General features: G+C 39.8%; 1 protein-coding gene across 5 annotated transcripts in view; it reads left to right on the forward strand.

Annotated features, from left to right (window-relative positions):
• Positions 1–26,619, forward strand: part of SLC25A13 (solute carrier family 25 member 13) — a 165,371-nt gene that overhangs the window by 41,014 nt on the left and 97,738 nt on the right. For 3 of the 5 annotated variants that reach the window (XM_039878040.1, XM_039878041.1, XM_039878042.1), the window contains one exon: positions 18,999–19,114. The exons of the other annotated variants lie outside the window; for them this stretch is intronic. In XM_039878040.1, coding sequence (XP_039733974.1) covers positions 18,999–19,114 — 116 coding nt within the window. The remainder of the gene's footprint in view (positions 1–18,998; positions 19,115–26,619) is intronic. 5 annotated transcript variants of the gene reach the window in all.

The following is a 26,619-nucleotide window of genomic DNA, read 5'->3' on the forward strand; positions in this document are numbered from 1 at the left end:
CATATTGATATTTCTGATTCAAAGTTAAACAGTTGACAAAATTAAAGTATATTTATTTCTTTGATTTTTTTTTTTTTTTACTCTTTCATTGAAAGTCTTAGTTACCAGCAACATTCACATAATTACATGTATGCAAGATGTAGACTATACTTAAAATAATAAGACTGGTATTGCTGCTAACAATTAGATAGTGAATGAAGTTTAAGATTTCTTTTCAGCTTTCTTTGTGCTTAGTATGTATCCCAATGAATTTATACAGTGAAAATACTGTGTTCTAAGGTTATTTGAAATAATTCGTTTCTCCGTGTGGTTTTGCCACCAACTTGATATTTGGTTAGGTTCATTCGTTTCAGTTTGTTTTTAATTTTTAGAGATTGCTTTTTTCCTTTTAGACTTAATTTAATTTTTGAATATGTAAAACATATGTTTCCTAAGTCAAAATTGTATAACAGAAGCAAGATATCTTCAGAGAAGTCTGACCTACCATGCCTGTCCCTTCATCCTGTCTTCCTTCTTCTTTAGAGCTCACTTTTATTTCCTTTAGTTTCTTCTTCCACATGGGTATTTCTCTCTCAAATATAAGTAAGCTGTATGTATGCATATTCATGTTTGTATCTCCCCATTCATACCCAAAAGGCAGCTATGCAAACTCTCTATATACTATGGATGTATTCCTATGAAAGAGTGTATGTATGTGTATGTGTGCATGTGTATTAGGATTCTCAATATAGAGAGGGAGGGAAGGGAGAAATGACAGAAGGGGAGAGATTTATAATAAGGAATTGGCTCATGTAATTGTGGAGGCTGAGAAGTCCAACTATCCGCCATCTGCAGCCTGGAGACCCAGGAAAGTCAGTCATGTAATTTAGTCCGAATCCAAAGGCCTGAGCATCAGGGGAGCCGGTGGTTTAAGTCTCAGTCTGAGGTCAAGAGAAGATGAACGTCCCAGCTCAGTAAGTCAGGAAGAGAGAGCAAGTCCACCTGTCTCCATCTCTATGTTCTACCCAAGCCCTTAACAGATCGGACGATGCCCACCCACATTTGAGAGGGCAATTTGCTTTACTCAGTTCTCTCATTTAAATGCTAATCTCATCCAGAAACACTCCCACAGACAGCCTGAAATAATGTCTAATCTGGGTGTGTGTAATATGTAATAACGTTTAATCCCAGGTCCCAGTCAGTTTGATGTAATATTAGTCCCCATGTGTGTAATATTAGTTCCCAGAACATATTTTCTCTCTCTCTCCTCCTGCACTTTTGTCACTTAACTATATGTCCTGAAGATCACTCTATGTAAGGACATCTTACTTATTTTTTTTATATCTGTGTAACATAAGAATACACATTTTGAATCATTTCCCCAGTTTATTCTAATAGCCATTAAAGTTTACAGACCATTGCTTTTAATACTTACATTATTTGAGTCATAAGGATATTTTTCCAGACCATCTGTTAGGGCTCTTGTCAAAGAGAACCAGACACATTGTGATGAATTAGATGAACTGTAATTACACTCAGGATATTCTTTTACTTCTTTACGTTTTCTCTGCACCAAATGCTGCTGAGGCCATCTGCCCGCCTTTCCCTTATCCACATGCGCAGGAGAAGGGCTTTTATGTTACATACCTCAATTCTTCTGGGAACCGCTGCCCTCAGACAGAACGGGTTGTTCAAATAGGAACACACAGTGGAAGGAACATGGATAGTGGTGGATAAAACCACATTCACATCTTACTAAGTCTCTTAAAAGTTTTGGGACTGTAGACGAGTGATCTAACTTTCTGAGCCTGTTTTCTCATCTGATTAAATGGAGCCGGTACCTGCTCTGTGATCACTTGTGTGTTGCTACTTAGTAAAATAACATCCATGAAAGAGTTCAGTCAGCTTTCCCTTCTCACTTTACTCACAAGTCTCGTTCCAGCGTTTCTTCTCTCTCCCACATCATCACCTCCCCTTCCCTCTCCCATTGCTGGGATCTTTTCTTGACAGCGCATAAACCTTCTGGTATCTCTCTCATATTAAGGAAAAGTTCTCATGACTCTGCCTCCTCCTCCATCTCTGCTCCACTTCTGCTCTCTCTGCAGAGCTCATCGAGAGCGTTGCCCCTCTGGCCCTCTGCAGTTTGTCTCCACCCATTCACGCTCGAGTCCACTCCCCTCAGGTTTCCTCCACGGCTGTCCTGGGTCTGCTCTTGTTCAGATCCTGAGGAGGAGAAACTCACTGCTCCTTCTGTGTGCATCTCCTTTACTACTCACACAGAACGCTTCACTTCTGATTCTTCTGGTCATCAGATAAGTGGGGTTTCTTTCCCCGCCATACCAAACAATTCCGTGACATCAGCTGGGTGTCCTACGATTTAACTCAATTCGGAGAAGATCTGTTAGATCCCACAAGACAAGGGCTTAGTGCCACGTGACTGCCCTCCCCACCCCCATCACACGTCCAATGCCAGTCACAAGTCCAGGTTGTTACCTGTGCTTCTGACTCATCAACGATAAATCAGAGGTTTTCGTGGCCCTCTCCTGGAATTCGGTTAATTTATGAAAGCGGCTCACAGAACTCAGGAAAACAGTGTACTTATCCTTTACCAGGTTATTATAAAAGGTTTGCTAAAGGATGCAGGCGAACATCTAGATGGCAGAGAGGCACAGGGCAAGGCATTGTGGAGGGGCTCAGAGTTCCTCGGCTCACTGCTTCCCCAGAACCGCGTGCTCACCAGCCTGGGAGCTCTTGAACCCTGTGTTTTGGGAATTTTTATGAAAGCTTCATCATGTAGATATGATCAATTATTAACTTCACTCGTAGCCCTTCTCCCTCTCTAGATAATGGGAGTGGGCTGAAAATGCCAAACTTCTAATCATCTCTGGGTCTTTCTGGTGATGAGCTCCTATCCAGGAGCCCACCAAGAGTCACCTTAAAGACACTGCTTAGAACAGAGACACTGCTATCACCCAGGGAACCAAGGGATTCAGGAGCTCTCTGTCAGAAACCGTGGTCATAGAATAAATAGGACAACAAAAGATGCTCCTAGTGCCCTTGTCATTTAGGAAATTATTAGGGTTTTAGGGAGCGCTGTGCCGGGAACCAGGGGCAGAGACCAGTATATATGTTTTGTATTATCTGACAGAGCCCCATAGCAAAATCCACTGAAATACTAGTCCTCAGGGTTACGTAGCTGCTGCCTCGCACCTTCCCAAAGTACTCTCTTGACATTCAGTACACCACGGTCTCTGGCTTTTCTCACACCTCCCCGGCTGCTCTTGCTCAGTCCCCTCTTCTTGTTCTTCCTCATCTCCCATTTTTGGGGTTCAGTCCTGGGACTTCCAGTTTTTTCTAACTACTTGAGTGACCTCATTTCACGGTGTCTCTAGCCCTCTCCTCCCTGCTGAGCTCCAGAGTCAGGTCCACGCAGCCGCTTCCTCGAGGTCTCCATTTGCTTACCTACTAGGCCTCTCAAACCTCAGGTTTCCTGAACGAGGCTCCTGATCCTTCTCTCCAGTGGCACTCTTCCTTCCTTTCCTGTTCGCTGTCTCAGGACATCGCATCTTGCAGTTGTCCAGACCCAAACTCTAGAGACATCCTTGTTTCCTCCTTTTCTCTCATACCTCACGTTTAATCTTTCATCAGATCTAGTTGTCTTTACCCTCAACATAGAATAAAACTCCTTCTGTCCTATTTAAGAGGGTGGCGGTAGCAGCAGTGGCTCTTCAGGCTTCATTATACCAACATAGACAATAGGAGAAAGGAAGATATGAGAGAGATGACCGACAGGGATAGCCAGGACAGACAAAGACCCACTGCACACGTCTGGGGGCGAGCCCTAGATGAGAATAGGTCCAAAGGCAAGTTCCAAGGCAGGCTCGATTACTTGATTTTGTTTCATAAAGGCACATGGGACAAACTATCAAGAAGTTTCCAACTCTTAAGTTAATAACTGTTGTCATCACTGAAGGACTGACAATTTGAGGCTTCCCAACCAGGGCATCCCTTTAGGAGATACTTAGTAGGAGATGTATCAGCTTGATTTCTAACACAGAATCCTTGTTCAACCTGCACCAGCAAAGATGGCGCTGCACCAGCTGCTGGTGAAGATGCTTCAAACCGGCAGTGGGGCGGCACACCGCCCACCACTCTAGTTGTGCTTCATTTCAATTTTCTCTGCAAGTTCATCTAAGTGTACATTTTCAAAACTAAAACTGTATTACGTGAGCACCAAAAGAACTGAAATTCTAAAACTATTATTAGTTCACTCTTCAGCGATGCAGCGTAACCAGTGATTGACGTGTAGCCCCCAGTTGGCTAGTTCTTTAGATTCACTCCCAGGGATGTGACCTGCATTTTACATGACTTAGCCTTTCTTGATTTCATTCGTAACTAACTGTGGTGGGATGTTGCCCTGCATCCAGTGCGACTGCTTCTTACCTCTTCTGCTGCTACTACCACAGTCCAAAGCATGGCCAGTTCTCACTCCGATGGTTGTAGTAGCCTCTTAACAAGCCTCCCATCATCTAGTCATCCCTTCTGTCTGTTCAGCAAAGTGACCAGAGTGATCTTGTTAAGACCTAAGCTGGATCATTTCACTCTCTGGCTCACAACCTTTATGGTTTTTGATTCCACTCAGAGTAAAAGCCAAAGCCCTTACTGTGGCCACCAAGGCCTTGCAGCGGCCACTCCTTCCTTCCCCCGCTTTCCTCCTTCACTTTCACCCTGATTACTTTGGTCCAGCCTCACTGGTTTTCTTGCTGCCTCTTGAACACACCATGCTGTGTCACCTCGGGGCCTTTGCACTTCCTTTGCCAAGAAGCTCCTCGCCTCCTTAGGGTCTTTGCTCCTGTGACACCTTCTGAGGGATGCTTTCCCCAAACACACTATTTTAAACTGTACCCCTGACACTCCTTTCCCCGTTTGCTGTAGTGGTTCTCATAGTGGTTCTCATCTTGTAACAAAGACTTCCTTGTTTTGTCCCCCCTCGACTTTTTCACACACATTCGCCTGGAAGCTCCATTAAGGCAGAGATTTTTATCTCTTTTGTTTGCTGCTAAATCTGCAGATCCTAGAACAGTGTGGCTGGCACATAGTAGCACTTCGTTGGTGTTTGTTGAATGAATTTGAATGAACTGAATACATAAAGCGCCGTGAGCATGCGAGATATTGTTATTACGATGATGAGGGGATGAGATTCTCAGGCTGTCTTTCTGGTTCCATATTGAAATTCAACATGTTAAAATCCCTGGTTGTCATTTTCCCCAAGGAACACTGTACCATTTTATGCAGTCTTGTTCTGTCACAGGTACTGAAACGTTTAGCAAATTTTTTTCTCCTCTGGTCTTTACTTTTATGCTCTCCAAATAGACTGGTACCACAATCGTGTGGGATCGTTCTTGTTTTTTTTTAACATTAATTTTTTTTGTACCAAGAAAACCACCCATACCATTAGTGTCTTGATCCTTTTTGAGACTCCTGCCCTTCCCCGTCAGTACCCTATGAAGGCCGAAGCGTTTGCTGACTGGGCACCGTTCGGCTCTGCCCTTCTGCCCCTCTCATCTCTGCTTGTGGTCTGGTGAGTTACAGCCTTCCGTGGTTAAATAAACGCAGCCATGTCTCTTTTAATTTTAGTTCACATTATCCTTCCAGTTATTAGTTTAGAATATAATTTTATTTTATTTTATTTTTATTTTTATTTTTGAAATTCACTAAAGGTGTTGCATTTCCATTTGGGGAAAACTCCCCTTGAAAGTACCTATGGATTGGCTGAACATGTAGTTCATATTGAAATCCCCTTTCTATCGCTTTATAATTTCCTGATCAGTGCTTTCTTCTGGAGGTGTTATTATTATTTTTTTAAGTCAGGAAGTAAAACAGTCACCAACGTACTGAAGGAAAAAGCATTAGACGCTGATGTTGCTTTTCCACAATTAGCAATAATTGTACCTAGAAAAAGCAAGAGTCTCAAAAGTCTTGTAGCTTAATTTGCTTTTACAAAAACATAAAGTACTCCCAACAGTTTCTAATTTTGATTGTTCTTTACAATTGCTGTTCTGCGTTGTAATTGCCTGCTTTTTAAAAAGCTTGGCATTGTTATAAGACCTTTAGAAACAAGACTTGTTAATAGATGCAGAGACTGTGTGGAATAGGATGGAAACCATGTTGGATCAATTGGGACAGAAAACTTTCTTTCCTTACCTGTTTTTCAGCACTTATATAGGTTCTTCCAGATAGTAAAATAAAATTTACCGAAGTAGACTAGGCTCAGACAGTTATAATAAATGCTTTTGGTTATTTTAATGAGACTCTACATTCATGGGTGGCCTGAATTAACAGGTGAATTCATTGTATTTTGTTTGTGATTATTTGGATGACAAAACATAAACTATAAGAAAAAATTATGTTTTTTCTTTACCAAATCTTGTGCCAGTTCTCGGGCAAGCAAATTATGTTCATATAGTAACATTTTAATTAATCTGTATTGGGACTAGGGATGGAAATAGTGTTCTGTTTATTGAGGATCTTGGGTAAAATCCAGAAACACTACCTAATTAGAATATTATAAGCAGAAAATCACTTATTATTTCAGTTCTCATTAACGATGTTTCTTAAGTTACTAGGCTACTTTTCTCAATAATGACAGTTTATACAACATTTTTAATTTTTAAAATTTTATTTGAAATCCTGTAGTGTTGTAAGTAATCATTCAACACACGAATTGTCATGGAGGCATCAGAAATATGACTAAATCTATACTGATCCCAATATATCCTGAAAATATTTTGCCTGAGATTTATCCTTGCTGTCGGTTTATATCCCAAGAGTTACCTCATTTCAAACGAGAATGATGAAACCAAAATGGAATATACATTTAATATCAAATAATTTTTCCTTGCCAACAACATCTCAGCCCCTGGACTGAACACGGTGATTGAAGTTTTATTCACCTTTACGAATAGCTACATGAATGTTTATAGAACAGTGAGAGGTAAGAACAAAGTGCCCAAAGCTAAAATCACTCAGTTTTGTGTGGCCATTTCTTCCTTACTTTGAATTAGGAAACAGATGTTGGAAAAAGAAAAATAAAAAAATCCCAGTTCATCATCGTATTTGTATGTGGGGCCTCAGTCACCATCACTAACAATTCATTTGTTCTAGGCAGAGCTTTCTCTTTTGTTACTTTTAGATTGACTGTGGACAGCTTTGGGGCTGCCTCCTGACCCTTTATCAGTTGCCCCAGCCCCACTTCTAGGATTTTGGAGCCTGCTTTTCTTTTGTGATGGGAAGGTGAGAAAGTGTATTAGAGGTAGGGATGCCATTTGATGATTCATTTTCTTTTTATATGTGTCCTTTAATATTGAAAATTTGGAGACCCTTTGTAATGCAGATGATAGAGGGCAAATTGTAATTGTTCACAGGCCAAGAGTTTAGGCTTACATGGAATTATGATGTGTCTCAGAAAAATTATAATTCCATGGTGTAAAAGTGGTAATTTGGTCAGGAAGGCGGGAAGGGAGGGCTCTAAGTGTGGAAACTGTGTTTGTAGAGCAAGTGCATTGTTTTTCGTAGATGTAGATGCTCTTTTGGGGTGGCATGGGATGGGGGGCTGATGGAGATGACTGGGAATTGCCTCTCTTAAAACTGGCATTGCTCTAGAGCAGCCTGTATAAACCGTATATTGCCATAGCTAAACTATAGAAACTTTATTAAATTTTTAGCGTTTAAGATATTTTAAATAATGCAAGGTACATCCCATACTTTCTGTGTATTATGTGTCTTGATTTTTAAACATCTTATTCATTATATTTATTGTTAATAAACTCTAGCGCCTTCTCTAACCAACCGTCCTGTAACACCGCTTAGAAAAGAGGGTAAAACAGTCTTTGATAGTCTGAGCGGCAAATGATGGAATTATTTTATAATTCTGAGTAAGATTTAAAAACCTAATCTTCCTTTTCTTACAATGACTAATATGACCCTATCAATGAAAGTTTCCTATGAAACTGGGTCTGAGTTCTTTATGTTAACAGAAATTTCTACCAATTCAATTTGGAATCAACACGTGGGCACTTTTTTTTTTCTTTTTCATGTCTTAAATACAGAAAAGCATAATCAATTTTAAGCTTTTTATAAATGATGGAGGACTTGTTTACATGGGTAAAATGACTCCATCTAAGTAGTGTATTGAAGTTCATGTTAATGTTTGCTATTTAATGACACCTAATGATATTCAATGAAGGGTTATGCTAAACTGGAGAGAAAATGTGTTACCCAGGCAACTGCCTCAGGCAGACTAGAGATTCGGGCATATGGCTCTATAGTACATATTATTTCAGCATCTTTAAGCATGAAGAACCACATATGTAATTGACTGTGAAAAATTACTGCTCAGTTACTGTATTGTATGGTCATAATAGAAGTAAATGAATACGTCATTGTTGTTGGAACAAGTCTATTGGGAATCAGTTGTAGACTCTACTACTTGAGAAGGAAAACTACAATAAGAAGAAAATAGCTGGTTTAATTAACATGTAAAATTGGGTTAATTTGAATTCAGCTGGCACAGCGGATATTAATGTTGGCTGTGTGTGTGCGCGCGGGTGTGTGTGTGTGTGTGTGATAATCTGGCTCAAGCCTGTGCACATCTATTTCTTCTTGCCCTCACCATGAATAATTTTATTTTTAAAATATGGTAAAGGCTGTTTCAGTCACTTAATTTTTGCTTTGCATTGGCATAAATCATTGAGCTTATGTTACAATTGCATCAAAAATGTTTTTGGGTGTATCCAAAACAGAAGGAAATGCTAACATGTTCCTGAGAATTGATAATGTTTCTCAAAGAGGAATCAGTAAAATTTGATTTTATATATATTTTTTAAAAATTGGCTTACTGTTTATTTTTTTACAGTGAGTGGGGAATTGTCATTGGCAGATACAAGAAAGTAGCACTTTTTGTATTTGTGCTCAGGTGCCTTTTATTTGTTTTCAAATATCATTTTAATCGTCATTACTTTGCTTCAGAGATTCAGAAAAACACTTTAAGAAAGACATTGTTCCAATTAAAAAAAAATCATTTAACTCAATCATTTTTTGTTATTTTAAAGTGCTATTTGGGCAAAGAACACCCATAGGTAATATGGGCATCTGCTAAAAGTATGCATGAGAAAATTCTGTTCCTCGGGCTGTCCTGTGCCTTAGGTTCTGACAAGGTCTCTAAGTGGAGGTTACTTTTTGTGCTTTTCAGCTCTAAACCAAGGGAACAATCAAACTGGAGACTGAAGTCAGATAAACAAAGCATTGGCCTATTCTACTAGAAGCATTTGAAGTACCTGATTATCTACTGGCAATCTACTTTATGCAGAGTGATCAGGCAGTGTGGTCACTTAAAAAAATAGTAGTTAACAAATTTGTGTGCCTGCTGGTTTTTCAGTTACTGATTTCTTATCTGCAGTGTATCTTTCCATTATCCTTCTACATTTGCCATTTTAATAAAGTTGAAGCTGTGGGGGCTAAAAAAGAAATGATACATTTCCTCCCACCTTCCCAGTTCTTCCAGCTGGCTAATAATTAAATGAACAGACAAATTAACAGGAGAAAATCAAATTTTTAGTACATGCGTGTGGGGGATTCACATAAGCATGAAAATTCCAAAGACAGTGAGGCAACTGTGACAGTGAGGTTGGGTGTATAGGACATTTTATGTATTGGGGCGAGGTATTAGAGTTCAGAAGTGAGAATGGGCAATTTACAGGTTGTTGAGGAAGAGTAGAACATACACGGTGGGAAAATTCTTGCTAGGCAGCCAGGAGGCAATGGGACACGGGATGGGAGGGGCGGGGTCTAGCTAACAGGCTTAGAGTCTTCCTGACTGATGCCAGGGTGAAGGTCCTTAGGGTGATCAGGCCCAGGCTCCCTCCCTAAAGCAGGTGTTTCTGTCTGAATCTCTTGGGGAGGAAAGGGGTAGGTCAGAGGTTCTTTCTGAGCCTTCTTTCTTAATAAACAGCTTAAAATCAATTTCCTAAAAGGCAGCCTAAGAGTGGCAAAACTTTGATTCCTTTCAGAGTCTTCTCATCCAGCCTTAATTAAAAGAATAACAGAGGATGTAGGAAACCTGCATTTTTTAAATGTACTTTGCCTACCTCAGTTGATTTTCCAGTATGGTTTACAACTACTTGCCCCCCTTTTTTTGTCAACATCATTCTATTTCCCTTTCAACTTACCCCTTTAAAGGCAGTCCCCAATTTAAAGTGATTTATGTTTGTTTGTTTGTTTTTAACTTAGCATACTTTTCCTTTAAAAAAAGAACACCAAGTCTTTGGATAGATCTCAAAATGCTGTTTAACCCGTGATGTAACTAAAATACAGAATATTTGTGATGCACATTATAAAATTCTGCTCTCAATATTGGTAATTATACAAAATAGAGATAATGTAATATGAGATAGTTTTTTAGCTTAAAAAATAATATCCATTAGTATTTAAGAAATAATAGGGTATCTAGCTAGAGTCTTATGGAAATAGAGATTTATCTCTCGTTTTAAGAAGCCGTGATGGTTCTGTTCCTTGATGCGGTATCACTCTTGTGGGGGATCGGCCATGGTTAGAGCCTTTTTTATGACTCAAAGGTTAAAAGATGGGTTGGGGGAGCTGGCAGGATAAGGAAACACTTTCTCCTGAAGTCATTGGACAGTGTTATTTAACAGGAAGGAGAAGAAGGAATGGGGAATAGAGGATGTGTAGGTGAAAGGCATTTTCTAGGGTGTGATTTAAGTATTAGCAAAAGAGAAGTAGAAGGGATGAATTACTACTGATAAATACGCTGAATCCCTCTGATAAGGAAGAAAGTGCTAGAGGTATAAGAATGCCTTTCATAAATCCTGCTTGTTGGCACAGTCAGCTTTGGGCAGCTGATGTCCTGTTTGGAGTGAAGTATAAAGCCACGGACAGACAGATAAATCTGGAAGTATGGTCATAAAACCGAGTTAAGCTCACAGTTGTGAGAGCCTATATATTTATCTTCTTTCCGCAATAGGGAGGCAGTGATATATGCAGAGGTGGTATTTATGGGCTAAATTCATGATAACAATACAGTAAAATTGCTAATAAAATCTTTAATAGGTTTTTAAAGCCAGGCAGTAGCCTGCTTGTTTGAACAATATTCAATCTGCCAGATTTCATTGGAGCCAATGAATTTAAATAGGCCCTTGGCAAACGCTGCAGTGAGATTTGAACCCGAGTGAGTGGTGGAGCTGAGGAGCGCAGCTGGCGTCAGAACAGATGCAGTCCCAGGAGTGCCAAGGCCAGTGCTTGGGTGGGCATGGAAGGCTCCCTGCAACTGAAATGGAAGGAAGTGGGCTTGCGGAGTGGGAGGCGCTGGAGAGAGCACCTTTTATAAGTCAGGAAAGGAGGCCTCTCCAACTTGTTCAGCAACATCAGTCAGTCAATTAGGCAAGAGAAAAACTAGAACTCGGGCCTGTTTCTGCCTTATTACTGATGGTTTTTAGAATATAGAATTAGGTAATAATTCATTCTCTTTTTAGATCGTGTTAAGGACAATTTACATAATTGGGGCAGTGAGGCTTAGATTGTTTGCTCACCGACCATCAACTGGCATTTTAAATAAAATCTTTATTTATGAGCTCCTTCATCATCTGCCTAGCTAGCGGTTTTCATTTCTTCAGTAATTTCAGGGCCTCAGAGTCTGTGCTTCTGGCTGCCAGAGCCCCTGCAGCCACAGGCCACCGGTCATCTGCAGCTAGGGCCTGACTTGCCCCTGGTCTTTGAAAGTTGTGTGCTAGGACTTCTAGGACAAGCCCTACCAGCTCTGTCTAGAAAACACATCCTGGATTTGACCACTTCTCATTTATGTCTCTCTGGCTACAACCCCAGACCAGCAGCTGCTTTCCGACTGGACTCAGTGCTTCACCACGCAGTCCAAGCTCCGCAGTGTCCTGAGTGTGTGTTTGGTGGGGTCACGTCACTCCCCTGCATAAAACCCTCTAACAATGGCTGTTCCCCATGTATGCCTGGAATAAACTCTACACGGCCTTGTATGCCTTGCACACACCTTCGTCCCTGTCTCCCTACCCGCTTCCCTCTGCCTTTAGTCTCCAGCCACTCATGTCTCCCTGCCCCATGGAACCTGCCGAGGTTGGCCTGCCTTACTTAGGGCGGGCTCTTGCACTGAGGTTTCGCTTCCTCCAGATCTTCCCAGTGCTTCTTCCTTTTCATCATTCAAATCTTAATGCCACCTCCCAGAGGCCTTTGCTGACCACCTTAGGCAGAGCGGCTCTGTTATGTAGTTAGACATGAGAAGGCCCAGCTCTGTAACCATAACTTTCCTTGAAGACCTTCCTTAAGGACCTCCCATAAAAAACATCCCCTTTCGGGTTATAAATTATCCTAAATCCTAGGGCACAAATGCCATAAAAGCTGCTGGCCTAACGAGCCACAAACGCTTGCGCAGAAAGTACTACCCTAACCTGCCCATAACCTCAGCCTCATTATACCATAACTATAATATCATCCCTATACCCAGAAGTTCATGAATCTAATTATAACAGACTGAATTCTGAGTAACGGCATGCACAGTAGGCAGGGAGTTATAAAACAGCCAGATGTCGATCAAAATGACTTCACAGTGCCAATCCCCTAGGAATGCCCTAAGATAATACAGACCTTCCCACTTCTGCACTGTTAGAGTTCTCTTCTCTGAAAACCTGCTCCTCCCTTGGAGTGTACTCTGTCTTTTATCTCTTCACTTCCCCAGTTCCACAGGGCCGCCACCTTCCTGAGTATCGCCCATCTCCTTCTAAAATGTACTTTCAGTAAATCTTACTTCTAAATCTCTCTGACCTGTAATTCTTTACTGTGTCGGCGAGGAAGAACCGAGCATCCCCGACCACATGCCGCTGGGGTGACACGAGATTTCACATCACCCCAGCGATAACAGCTCCTTCTCTGCCATCCCCGTCATTCTCAAGCTTGGCTGTATGGTAGAATCACTTCAGAGGTTTAAAAATCCAAACAGCTGCTCAGGTCCTCTTTAGACCAGTTAAATAGACTCTCTGGGGGCTGAGGAACACTGGTTTAATGCATTCCTTTATTTTATTTTGTCCTCAGCAATTATCTGGTTGTGGAATCATCTTATTCTCATTGCTTACCTTCTCCATTAGAGTATAATTCCTTGAGAACACAGATTCTGTCATTCTTATTCATTTTCATGGTACCCTTACTATCTAGGGCATTGCCTGGCATATAATAGATACAAGGTACATATGTGCTTGGTGGCCTGAAGAATGTATATCTGCAAGGCCTTTTTGGGAAGGAGATAAAAGAGCTGTATAACTCCAAAAGCTATTAAAGATGTTCAAATAATGGAGGCCAAAGCTCTTTTGGTAAACTGGTGATCATAGGAGACCCCAGTTCTTTTTTTTTTTTTTTCTTTTTTCCCTTCTTGACACTCATGGATACTTGAACCTGGGTGGTCTGGTGGTTAGAGCTCTGTTTTTGGACTTAGATTTTACTTTTATCTCTGCCATTAATCCGGGACAATTGTTTGGCCTCTGTTGTAACACATGAAGAGGATTTTAAGGAGAAGTTATTTTTGCGAAGCACTCTTGTGGTTAGGAACCTTAAGTAAAAGTGGTAATTGGGTTTTGATATGGTGCGTTGTCTACAACCAAACTTCCTGAAATCTGAACAGATCAGATCCTTATGTGCAGTTGCTTAAACTTTCGTAGCCGCAGAGTTGGCCTGGAGATAGAAGCCAGGCGGGAGATGAAAGGGACCACATGGGGTATGAGCCGCTGCTGAGGGAGAATAAACAGCAGGGAGGAAGAGAAGCACTTGAGGTTGGTTATCCACCCGGATAGCCAGAGGTAGTGCGATTGTTTCAATCATTTGTTTCTTTTTTTAAGTCCCCAGCCCCACACCATTTCTTATTTAGTCCTTCTGTCATTACCTAAGTTTAGGTCCTTGTTGTTTTATTTCATATATTTTTTTATTTTGTATTACAAAAATAATACCCTATGCTTATTATTGAAAAGATTAGAAAATATGGGCAAGCAAAAAGGAAAAAAAAAATCTTAAATTTACTTTACCGAGAGATAATCACCGCTAATACTTTGGTGTACGTCCTTCAGATTGTGTGTGTATAAAATATTAATTTTGTCCATTTTTAACAAAATGGATCACTTTATACAAATATTTATGTAACTGATTTTTTACTTAATAACTTGAATTTGTTTACAACAATTTTTAGTGGTTAGATAGTATTCCTTTATTTAATTAGTCACATATTGTTGCAGATCGTGGTTGTTTTCACTTTTCACCGTTATCAACAGTGATGCTAAATGGCTCTGTAGGTAAAAGTTTGCACACATTCATTAATTATTTTTCAGGATAAATTCCTAGAAGTGGGATCATAGTGTCAGAGAGCGTAGGCATTTTTAAGATTTGCTGTGTTGGGACATTGCCCTTGGGAGATCACAGTACTATTTACTCTTATCCTTTCGTCACAAGGACACCATCTTTCTCCTTCAGGCCTTCATGGCTCTTCCCTGGATTCAGCCAACACATCCCCCAGCTGTAGGCCCTTCTCCCTCCTAATAATTTTCACTCTTCTGCTGGATTAAACGGTCTGAAGCACAAATTCATCATGTCATTAAAAATTTCAGACCTGTGTCTACAATCAGGATGTGAGCACCATGCCTTCCGCTGTACTTGCCCTCACTCAAACAAGCCCGCATGTCTTGAGGTTCTTCATCTCCGACCTTCCTTCCTTGGTTCCTGGCTCACCACCTGCCCTCCCCAACCCCCAACCCCCCAACCACCAGTTTTTGGGGAGCAGAGGTTGCACTTTCATTTGTGTAGTCCTAGTATGGCCTGTGCCTAGCATATACAGTAGGCACCAAAGCCCCACTGCAGTTGGTGGCCTCTCTTTCCACCTCCCATCTTGACTTGATCACGTCTTACCTCTCCTGCAGTACTGATATTACCTGTCTACTTGGCCACATCTTCCCTCTGACATCGTGTTCCCAATTTCCCCATCTCTCATCCTTCCTCTCAATAGAACAATAATCTTTATCTCTGAATTCATTGAGTAATTTATCTTCAGTTTTCTTATATTAATTATCACTTTTTTATATCATAGTTTTCAGTCTGTATTCTCTACTGTATCTTAAGTATCTCCGGGCTAAGAGCTATCCCTTGCAAAGTTGAGAAAAGGTAGGGGACAGGAGACCTTAAAGTTATGCTACTATAAAGAAGCACTGTCATCATTGTATGTATCCTTCCAGTATCTTCCTATGTATATGCGAGATATGGAATGTTACATTGTCACGAGTTAAGCACACAGAGGCAGTCCACTTTTAACTCTTTCTCACTTGGCTCGGTATTTGATAGCAGTATGTACTATTTTCACTGCTTACCTGGACTTTAAAGGAGTTGTCAGTTTGCTGCTGTCAATGGCTTTCAGAAGGAGAAAAATTGCTCTAGGGGTTTGGAACACAAACAGTGACTTGCTTAACAAGTCACTGTTTGTGTTCTCTGGTAGCATCAGAACCATAAGAGAGCATAGTTAGATACCTGTTCTCCCCTGACCTCTGGGCAGTGTAGGCCTACGAAAATGTGACTCCTGTGTTTTCTTCCATGTTCACTGACCCCTGTTCCACTGTTAGTTGCTGCAGGTGAGCATTTGTGTCAAGTACTTTTCCTTAGATACCAGACAGAGTTCATCAGAGTTGCGTGATTTATTTTAAAGAGCATCTAACATTGTCAAAGAAATTTAGGGAGTGGAGGGTGGAAAAAGGAACTTAGTGAGCTCACCAGCCAGGTCTGAACTTGATTAAGCTTGTATTCGTTGTTGTAATTTATGCTAATACCCGTTAAATCTGTAAAGCAAGACTGAAGTACTGTTTATATGAAAAACATATATGAATGTTTTTAGGTATCATGCTGTAAGTGAATGTAGTACTATATAATTATTCTGATAGCCTTCTAGTCAGATTACCTTGAAAATCCAAAATGATCTTGATGAACAGTAAGACATTATGATTTCATGGTTCATCTATATACCTCCTACATAGATGTATAGTACTTGTATCTAACAGGATTACCAAATTACATACCTTTTAGATATCTGTAACATGCCTAAAATACCAGAGTATTCATTGGCTTGTTATGGTTATGAAACCACGTTGACATTGCCAGAGGAGAATTTGTTAATGCGCGTTGATAGTCTTCAGGTTTCTCGTACCATTTTGAGAGAGATGGGATGCTCTTTTTATTGTACTTAAGCCTTTCTTTATTCAGATCATTAAATTTTTGAAAAATGTCACTTTTCTAGATAACACACTATGCGATTCACTTTTAACTAACCTAACGTCTGCGCAGGGATAATTTAGCAAATATGATTGTTTTCTGCGTTGACAGACTGCCATCAAGTTAGACTGGCTGTAGGGTTGCTGGTGCCTGCTCAGAAGGCATCGTGGGATGTGAGGAATGGTTCAGAAACACGTTTCTCCTCTGTACTGCCTCAGTAGTCTAGAAAACGTGAACTTGCATCTTTGATTGAAATGCTTCTGGGCAGTTTCATTCACAGCTTTAACTAGCCTTTGTTTAAAAACTCTCAGATCTGTGTTCCCAATCTTGGTCTCTGTATTAGTTTGCTAGAGCTTCTATAACGAACTACTGCAAACTGCATGGCTTAAAAAAAAAATTATTGTCTTAACAGTTCTGGAGGCTAAGATCAAGGTGTCAGTAAGATTGGTTCCTTCTGAGGGCTGCAAAGGAGAATCTGTGCCTTCCCTCTTTTCTAGCTTCTGGTGGTTTGCTGGCAGTCTGCCACTGGTACCTCGGATTTAATCCGGTTGAATTGATCTTGTTCTCTCACAAGTCCCTTCTCTCTAACTTTTTCCTCTTTTTTTTTTTCTTCCTTTTTCTTCTTTATTTTTTGGTGCTGGTATCATCATCCCTCTCAGTTACCCAAGTTAGAAGTCATGGGAATAACTTGGCCTGTTTCCTGGTCTTCAGCTTCTGACATCCATTTGCTTCAAAGTTTTGTCATTCCTGCCTCAACTGTATTTCTCTAGCCTTTGTTCTTCTTTTCAGACCTAGTGCTTTAGCTCTGGCTTAGACTCCTGCTGTCTCTAGCTGCCAGGCTGTCTCCCCACGTCTTGTCTTTCCTCTGTTAAATTACCGTCCGTTTCCTCAAACAGAGATCTGCACCGGATAGTTATCAATCCCAAAACCTTCAGTGACTTCTCGCTGCCTGCAAAAAAAGTCAAGATTCTGTAACTTGGCCTTTCAGATCTCCCATGAGTGGCTGTCGTTAACAGCTCAAGCCACTCTTAATCTTCATGACCTTCGTCCTTCTCTAAGCACAGCACACCCCATTGTTGTCACCTCTGTACTTTGTTCTTTCCTCTCTGTGGAACATCCTTTCTCTACCCTTCTCTCTTTTCTTCATCCTCTTATATCAGCTAGAATTCTATCTCAAATGGAAATCAGGACACATGATTTTTAGGTCAAAGTGCCAGAACCCAGTTGTTTCACCTCACGCAAGCCTTTGACTTCTAGTTTTCTCAAAAGTAAAATTTTTTCTTTGCATGCCACACCTCCATGAAACATTCACCAGTTCTTTTAGGCAAAATAAGTCACTCCTTCTTTTGTGCCCCTTAGTGCTTTATTCCTTTTACTTTTGACACTCAACTTTTGCATTCTGGTGGGCATATGTGCACATGACTGCCTTGTCTTCCCCCGACAGGTTGTAAATTCTTTGATGCCAGCCAGGAATGTTTGACTCAAATATGCTTCCTTTCTCATCCCTGCCTACCCTTGGTCTTGCTTGTACATAGATTCTCAGTAAGACAGACTGTATCGTAGAGGATAAAATGTTCCGGGCAAGCATTCATCTGTAACACATGCCGTTCTTGAATGTTCCCATGCATTGGCCAGGATGTATTTTGAGCAGTGAATGACATAGAGATAGTGTATTGAACACACCATGAGTTTTTCTTTTCTTTGTGACATTGTTACAAATATCAGATGATATTCTGAAAACAGCTAAGTTAGCTTTGTACACTCTCCATAAAAACGTGTTCTCTCATCAGATGTTTAGAAGTAATTAAGTGTTCTGTGAAACATAGGAAAATTACTCTCGTGTTCGTCCTCCTTCTATATCCTCCAGAGACTTGGACTTTCTCAATGTATCATTGAAATAGTTGGACATTTAAAATATAAAATAGTGGCAAAAGACAGTTCTAGGAAAGCTTTTGTTTACTCCTTGAAAGTCAAAGCATCTGTGGCCTGTCATGCTCTTCCTGTCGGATAGATTCGATCATGTCATGACCTTGCTTAGAAACTTTCAGTCACTCCTTGCTTTCTAGAGAAGAAAGATTAGGCCCTTTTCTTGTCTTCAGGCCCATCTCCGGTCTTGTGCTTCTAATCTCATTTCACAGTGTTCTCTTTTATGCACTCTCCTGTCCAGACAAAATTGCTTCCTAGATTTCTTGCATGTCTGATTTATCTGTATTCCACCCCCACCCCCAGTCCTAGTTTAATCCACACATGGTCAGTAGATAGCAGTAATGAATGAATGAATCTCTCTGAACCATGTTACATAGTGTGTAAAGGTATTAATGCATTACAGAGCAGCTTGATTTTGCTATTATAGCACAATCATATTTTCATCTAAAGTTTTTAAGCTTTAATTCTGGAATCCCACAATATGCGCTAAACAAAAATGATACATGTTGGGTAAAACAGTTACATTTGAAATTATAATGCATCTAATATGTCAAACCACCATTCAAACCTGTCATGTCTTTTAGATTCTGTACATTGTTATTTAGGTCCACTATATATAAAAGGAAATGCTAAGTGTTTATAAATGTTTTTAGGTTTGAATTTTATTTTTCAACAGTGACATTTTTTTCTTCGTGCATATTTGTGTATGCTTTTATTTTCCACAAGCTACTGACTTTATGCTTTGTGCTTGCTTTATGTTGCAGATTAATATCCTTTCAAGAATTTGTAGCATTTGAATCTGTCCTGTGTGCCCCAGATGCTTTGTTCATGGTGGCCTTTCAGCTGTTTGACAAAACTGGCAAAGGAGAAGTCACTTTTGGTAAGGGGCGTGAACGTGTGTATACCTAAGTAAATGCAAGATTGTGTGAGCATTTTTTTTTTTTTCAAGAATGAAATGTATGGCAATACTTTTAAGAAGTTAGCATATCCCTTTTAACAAAGATATCAGTATTAGGGGGGCTGCAGTTTAACTGTCTCCCTATTTGAAAAAATACTAACCTTTTGACTTAGTATTTGTGATACCTGCTTTAATTTTAAGGCGAGGGAGCATCGATGTGGCACAACTTTTCACAGCCGTAGAATTTGAGAATGAGACAGGACTTCTCTTCATTCCCTTTATGATCAGTAGTGCTTTCCACTGATAGAATGAGGAAGTTAATAAACTGACTGAGACCCGAAGGTGCTTATGTACCCAGTACTTTGTGTCCTGACCTTGTCCTTGTGAAGTAGCTTGAGGCCAGAGGCGCTGCACAAGATGGGAATTCAGCGTGCCACATGAAGAACCTTATTCTTCTCAGTGACACATTCCCCCATAGCTGGTTGGCCGTGCCCGCTATGCTACTGCCATCTTTATTTTGAAAGGCAGAACCGTCTTCACAGAGATTAGCTGCCGAGCTTTAGAAAACACTGAAGTCTTTGCAGTATTAGGAGAAAGGGAAGAGCAGAAAGTGGTGGAGCGGTGGTAAGTTCTGCTTTTTTCTTGGACTATGTAGTGTCCAACATATGTTGTCTGTGCATACGAACCTCCTATAGACAGCAGTGCCCATGAAAAGAATTTTGGAGCCCTTTTGGGCTAACGAATTGTGCGTTCAGTATAAGTGGCTAATATGCCCCTTTCAGATGTACTTATTCATAGTTTCCAATTCATTCAGACCTCTTCGGCCTTTCTTACCTGATGGATTGTAAGAAATGTACAGATAGGGGGGAAATCCAGGCGATGTAATAGAGCAACATCTAATCTAGAATTGTTCTGGGATGGTTGTGGAATTGGAGAGATTTAGCTACTTCTAGTTCTACTACTTTTGTCTCTGAGCCAAGTTAATTCTCTTCCCTTCATTTTCCTTATCAAAAGTAAACATAATAACTACATAAAGTACAGGTAAGAGAGCACAATAGATTTATTCTAGCAGCCTGCCCCCTCTCCCACCCATTCTTCCATGTTCATTTGACATGACAGTCTTTTAAAGCTCGATCAGCTAGGGCAGAGGGAAAACACATGTATTTGCCTACTTTTGTTTCATATTAGCTCCTTGTAAATCTTAACCCAAGAGCGACCATTTTTGTATTTTAGAAGGTCGTCTACCTGAGCATGCATCTTTGGTACGTGTAAGGATGGGGTGGTGAGAGAGGAAGGGCTCCTTTTTAAACTCTCAAATTAGCTCAGTCATTTGGGGTCATGGGGTGAGCACTATTTTTGCACTGTATGGAGGTTCATCTGGGGTCTTCCCATGGGCCTCAGGGAAAGCTGGCGTGTGGCTGCAGATCCCCCATGTCTCTCAGCCTTGCATTTCGTCCAGAGGAGAGCAGTTACACTCTTCATCTGTTTACATATTGGGTTTCTACATAAGAGCTTGTTTGAAGCAGGGCTTCTCTGACTAAGCTCAGTAAACAGCAGTGTTTGTCAACAAGCAGGCAGCGTTCATGCTCCCACTAACGCTGATCCTGATAACACACCAAACGAAAGTCAGATGGAGTGAGGGGCAGATAAACAAGTGTCACATTTCAGTGAAATTTTGCCCTGTTTTTTCTGAGGCCTTGTTTATGTTTACCATATTTTCATGTCTAGATTACTCACTTTTGTTTGCTACAATGAAAAGATCTTGATTAGGTCAGTTTTGTCCCTTTGATCGGTTCATTATGTTCTCATGTTTCCTCTGAGGCCAAAGATTCCTGTTTTCACCGTGTTTTCTTATTTTGATACCTGATGTTTATAAGTTCATTTTGAGATATCAACAGGTGTATAACAGAATATCAGTATAAGTAGAAAATTCTAGTTAATTATTTACAATTCTGTACGTGTAGAAAAATATATTTTGTTCTAAATGTTTTTACCTGTATTTTCAGCCTGATAGTGATTTTAAACATGATAGTGATTTTTTACTTTTAATTTTTAAGCATATTTTATCGAAGTATAGCATAATTGCAGAAGAATGCACAAATTGTAAGTGTACATCTTGATAAATTTTTACACAATGTATATACTTGTTTTATCCCCAACCAGATCAGAACGACAATGGTACCAGCACCTCACTGGTCTCTTCCCAGTTACTGCCCCCCACCCTCAGTCCCAGTGGTAACAACTCATATCTATCACCATCAATTGATTTCGCTTGTTTTAAAACTTAATAACAATGGAACGATACAGAATGTACTCTTTCATTCTGATTTCTTTTGCTCAAATTTTATTCGTGAAATTCATCTAATTTTTGTTGTATTTTTTACTTTGTTCTTTTTCTTTGCTGTATAGTATTCAACTGTGTGACTGACCTTTTTCTTAATTTATTTACTCATTCTAAATGTTGATAGACATTTCTAGTTTTGGCTACTGGAAATAATGTGCTTTTTAATGTATTTTTGGGTTGTATGCGTGTGTAGGTATTTCTAGGAGTAGAATTGCTGGGTCATAGACAATGTAACCGAGTGAGGCAGGGGAGCCTAGTGGGAGAGGAGCTCAGAGAAATAACAGATCTTATTAAGTAGGGCCCTTTAGGTCAAGGTTAGGACTTAGAGTTTGATGGTAAGTGAATTGAGAAACCACTGCAGGATTTTTTTTTAGCAGAGGAGTGACATGATCTGGTTTATATTTTAGCAGGATCACTCTGGCTGCTGTGTTGAGAACAGAAAGTAGAAGGGCCAGAGTAGAAAGAGAGATCAGTTAGTTAGGCTATTGCAGTAATCTGGGTGAGGAATTACAGTGGCTTAGACCAGAGTGAGGTAAGGGGTATTTTGAAGAGAGAACCAACAGAACCAGCAGGTTTCTCATGATTTGGCTATGGGCTGTGAAAGGGGGAGAGGAGGGAAGAATGATTCCAAAGTCTTTGAGCAGATCATCTGGAAGGGTGGGGTTATCAACCAGGATGGGGAGGACTGCACATGTGGCGGGGTGGGGAGGGGGCTGTGTAGAACAGGGTCTCACTTTGGATGTGTTAGTTTGATGCCTCTTGAATAAGTGAGGATGTCAGATAGGCACTTAGATATATCAGTATTGAATCTGGGAGATAGTTATCAGCAAATAGATGATGTTTGAACTAGATGAGATAAAAGAGTAAGTAAAGATAGGGGTATCTTTGAATGCTTACTATGTTGTAAGGCTAAAGGTACAGCAGTGACAAGAGTAAAAAATATTGTGGGTACATATGTTTTAGACAATAAACAAATAAACATTATATAGTTTGATGTCAGGATACCCTGTTTATGAAGTAAAGCAGGCTAAGCGGGTAGGAGAGATGGAGCCTCTCTGAGCTGGAGTCTCAACACCCAGATGAAGTGCTATGGGCTGTGTTTGCAGAAGGAGTTGGAGCTGTGGGAGTCTGGAGGATATGGTCACTTGGGAGATACTACAATAGTCTAGGCCAGAGGAAGGGAGGCCTGGACTAGACTCAAATCTCTGGACCCCACCAGAGCCATTCTAAAAATGTATCATGTTTAACTTGGCTCCTGATTGGCTGTGGGATAAAAGGAGGGTCAAAGGAAAGGAAGAAAGACCCAGTAGTAGCTACTGAACTTTTTTTTACACATCTTTTGAAAGAAGGAAAGTAACCCTCATTTTTATCTTTAAGTTTATTGGTCTTTTATTATGTAACTCTCTGCCCCTCCCCCGCCCCGGGATAAGCACTATCTGTAATTTATTATTTCTCACAACCTAAGAGATCTATAATTCTCATTTTTCTGATGAGGAAATGGCCTTGGGGAGCTTAAGTAACTTGCAACTCCACAGTCATGGAGTTGCCTTGGTAGTCATAGTGGAGTCTGGGGAGCAGCCTGATGACGGCCAAGAGCTATTCACTGCCTCCGTCTGGTGGTGGTTATCCTCTGTGAGTTGGGCCCTTCCTTCATAATCCAGATAGGTGCCAAAAATCCACAGTAGTTTCAACCTATATCAGACATTAAGATGATTTCATCATTTTTCATGAAAAAGTAAAGAATAAACAAAATAATTAGTTAAAATTTTGTTTATATGACCATAGTGGAAAGTAATTATAAGGAAGAATGTACCTGGATTAGAGCTCTCAGTATACATAGAAAGTTGCCTTGGTTACACAGACATTCAGGTAATTTGTTGAAATGCACTTGACATGCACATTACCCAGGAAGCTTTATCTTTTCACCGGCGCCAAATCACAGAGTGGCAGGTTGTGGGGGAGGTGGTCTTCTTACAGAATGAGGATAGTAAAGGAGCCCCTTGATTGAAATATGCATCCTAAGAGACATGGGTGCTGGGGAAGTGGGTGATGGAGCACTCACGACAGGTCCTGAGCAGGAGATTTTATTTGGTAGGAGTGGCAGTTGGGTGTCATGAAGAGTTCTTTAGAAGTCAGGGACAGGATCCAAGTGATGTTTGGAAAAAATGGTTTTGTTGCGTTAACTGGAGTGGGGCAAAGCCGGAGGCAGAGGCGACTGTGATCATTGCGGAAGCTTCTGAGGACCACTGTGGAGCAGCATGTGATCACTCCCATATCGTGAGTGGAGGAACTGAAAGTAAGGGTTTTAAATCACTGATCTGTCCTCTGAGCAGGTTAGTGCAGACAGGTTGTGAATGGTAGTTTCCCAAATACTTTCATTATTTCATCTTTCTTATTTGATGATGTTAGGAGAGCAAAAGCATTTTCATTATGACCTTAAGAAAGTAAGTGTGTAAGTGTGTGTGTGTGTATGTGTGTTTAATTAAACTATTACTCTGATATGTTTAGTGCACCCACCAGATGGATTTTTTCATGATGCTAATTTAACATTAACTATTCCTACTTGCCAATATTTCTTCGGTTGTATCTGTAGTGGATGATCGTAATAACCTAGCTCAATAGTAGTGGAGGACCTGAATGTTACTTTTGTTCAGTGAAAGTCACAATCAGATCCCCTGAAAATTCACAGTATTCTATATCACAGCACTTCTTTAGGTCGAAATCTAAAATTTTTGTTTACGTAATGCCATTACTCTTCCTTGACTTCTCTTTTTCATTACAGTGAATAAAATTTCATAAAATGTTTTAATGTAATTTTAAAGTTATTCTTAGTATATAAACATAAGCACTTAATTTCATTATCTATGTATGATTGTGGTGGTCTGTATGGGGATGCAGTTTTTATTTCATTTTTATTATTTTTGTGAATAAATATTTTTTATTGAAATGTAATAGGCTTATAGAAAAGTGTACGACTCATAAGCGTATAGTTCAGTTGTCATAAAATGGACACATCCATGTACCCACTGCCTGAGTCAAGAAATAAGACATTTTCAATGTCCCTTAAGTCTCCCCTCCCAGGTACCACCTCCTCTTTCTCCCCAGCGATAGCTGTCTGGACTTACAAGTACAGAACATACATTAACTTCTTCTGTTTGGGGGCTTTATTTAAATAGAACCATACAGTATGTATTCTTTTATATCTGGCTTCTTTCACACATGTTATGTTTGTGAGGATCATCACTGTCATTGTGTAGCAGCAGTTGGTCATTTGATTTCTGTGTGTTATTTGATTGTATGCATGCACCTGGTGATGGGTCTGTGGGTGTTAACTGTTGGGTATGTGCTTAGTGCCTAAAGGTTTTCCAAACTGCGTGTGCCAATTGATGCTTCTACTGGCTCAGATCATAGAATTTGAATAATTATTGGAATGAAATGGTCTCTAATAATGAAGTGTTTGAACACTCCCAGGAGAAAAATTACATACCAATTCTGATTAAGCTTATTAATACTTGTTTTTGAAAATATCACAACACTACTCTTTGGTGATTAGGACTCTGGAATTTTCTCATCTATCATTTGATACAAGGAAGAACAAAGGAATTTTTACTAATTTCTGTTTCTCCAGAGAACTGACAGTGGTTGGGAAAAAGTAAAACTTTAAAATTATTGAACTGTTTTCATTTTCTTTTTTACTCCTTTGATTAAGCAATATTCTAATGGTAAACTCCTTTAGCTGTTACAATGTTCTTGAATGTATAGTTCTTTCTGCTTTGAGCAGAAAGAAGATAAGTATTTATTATTTATTCTCTAATGTTTCTGTTTCTCCTTTTCTTTTCTTTTTTTTTCTAATTCTCATTTACAGTATACATTTTATTTAAGAACCTTGCTTCTATGGGCTATCCATCACAATACACTAATCAAAAGCTATTTCTTTGGGGGAAAACAAACATCGAACACTAACTTTAGAAATCTGAATGTCTTCGAAGGCTTTATCTACTAGTGTCCTGATATTTTGTTCTGTTTTAATTCAGTTCTGGAAAATACGTTTTCCCCAACCAAAATGTTACAAAAATGCAGGGATCCTAGTTGGTGATGATGTGAGTTGATGTGGAGAGAGGTACTAACCAAAGTAGAAGATCAAGAGAATCAAATGAGGTTATATATTTGATAGTACTTGGTAAAACTGAAGGTGTCATCATTGTCCTCATCATCGTTGTCGTCATCATCATCTTCATCGTCATCATCATCATCATCATGAGGAGAGTTTAGTTTTTATAAGAGGAGGAGGAATAAACATTCTAAGTATAGTAGAACTCTTAATCACAGTGGGACCAGTGCTGCCCCGTAGAAATATAATGTGAGTCACAAACGTAAGTCATGTATGTAATTTAAAATTTTCTAGTAATCACACTAAAAAAAAGTAAAATGAAAGATGAAATTAATGTTTTTTATGTGACCCTTTATATTTAAAATAGTATCATTTTAACATGGAACTAATATAAAGATGATTAAGATATTTAACATTAATTATTTATACCAAGTCTTCAAAAATCTACTCTCTATTTTATGCTATAACACATCTCAGTTAAAACTAGTCACATTTCCAGTACCCAGTAAGCCCCACAGGTTGGTATTGACTAGCACATTGGACGACACAGGTTTGGGGCTTTTCATGATAGAATAGGAGAATGTCCCACACTCTACAGAGTGGACATGAGTTATTCATGCTTTTAGGAATATTCCACTGTACCACATACTAATAATGGGTTGTTAGTCTGTTTGAGATAGAGGATTTTGAGTTTCTAAAATGAGTGAGAAAGAGCTCTGAACTTTACTACTGAAATTCATTGTTTGAAACTAACAACAAGACTATTTTGCCAGATTATAAATGACAACTTTTAAATCAGAGCCTTGACAGCTATAAGAGTTCGATGTATTCTGGGTAATTTGTGTACTCATGAGCAGCAGCAAGGGTCCCATCTGGGAATGCAGTTTTAACTTGAACTTTGAAGATGGGTTCTCAACTCAGGGGTTTGGTTGAGTGTCAGAGAGTCCATGAATGGCCACAGTTGTTAGTAATATTTTGTTTAAATGAGCATTTGCTTTTAGCAAAGCTTGAAAGGGGATCAGTGATTCCTGT

Source organism: Pteropus medius, unplaced genomic scaffold, assembly GCF_902729225.1.
Source record: "Pteropus medius unplaced genomic scaffold, Ma_sr-lr_union100, whole genome shotgun sequence".
Classification (NCBI taxonomy): domain Eukaryota; kingdom Metazoa; phylum Chordata; class Mammalia; order Chiroptera; family Pteropodidae; genus Pteropus; species Pteropus medius.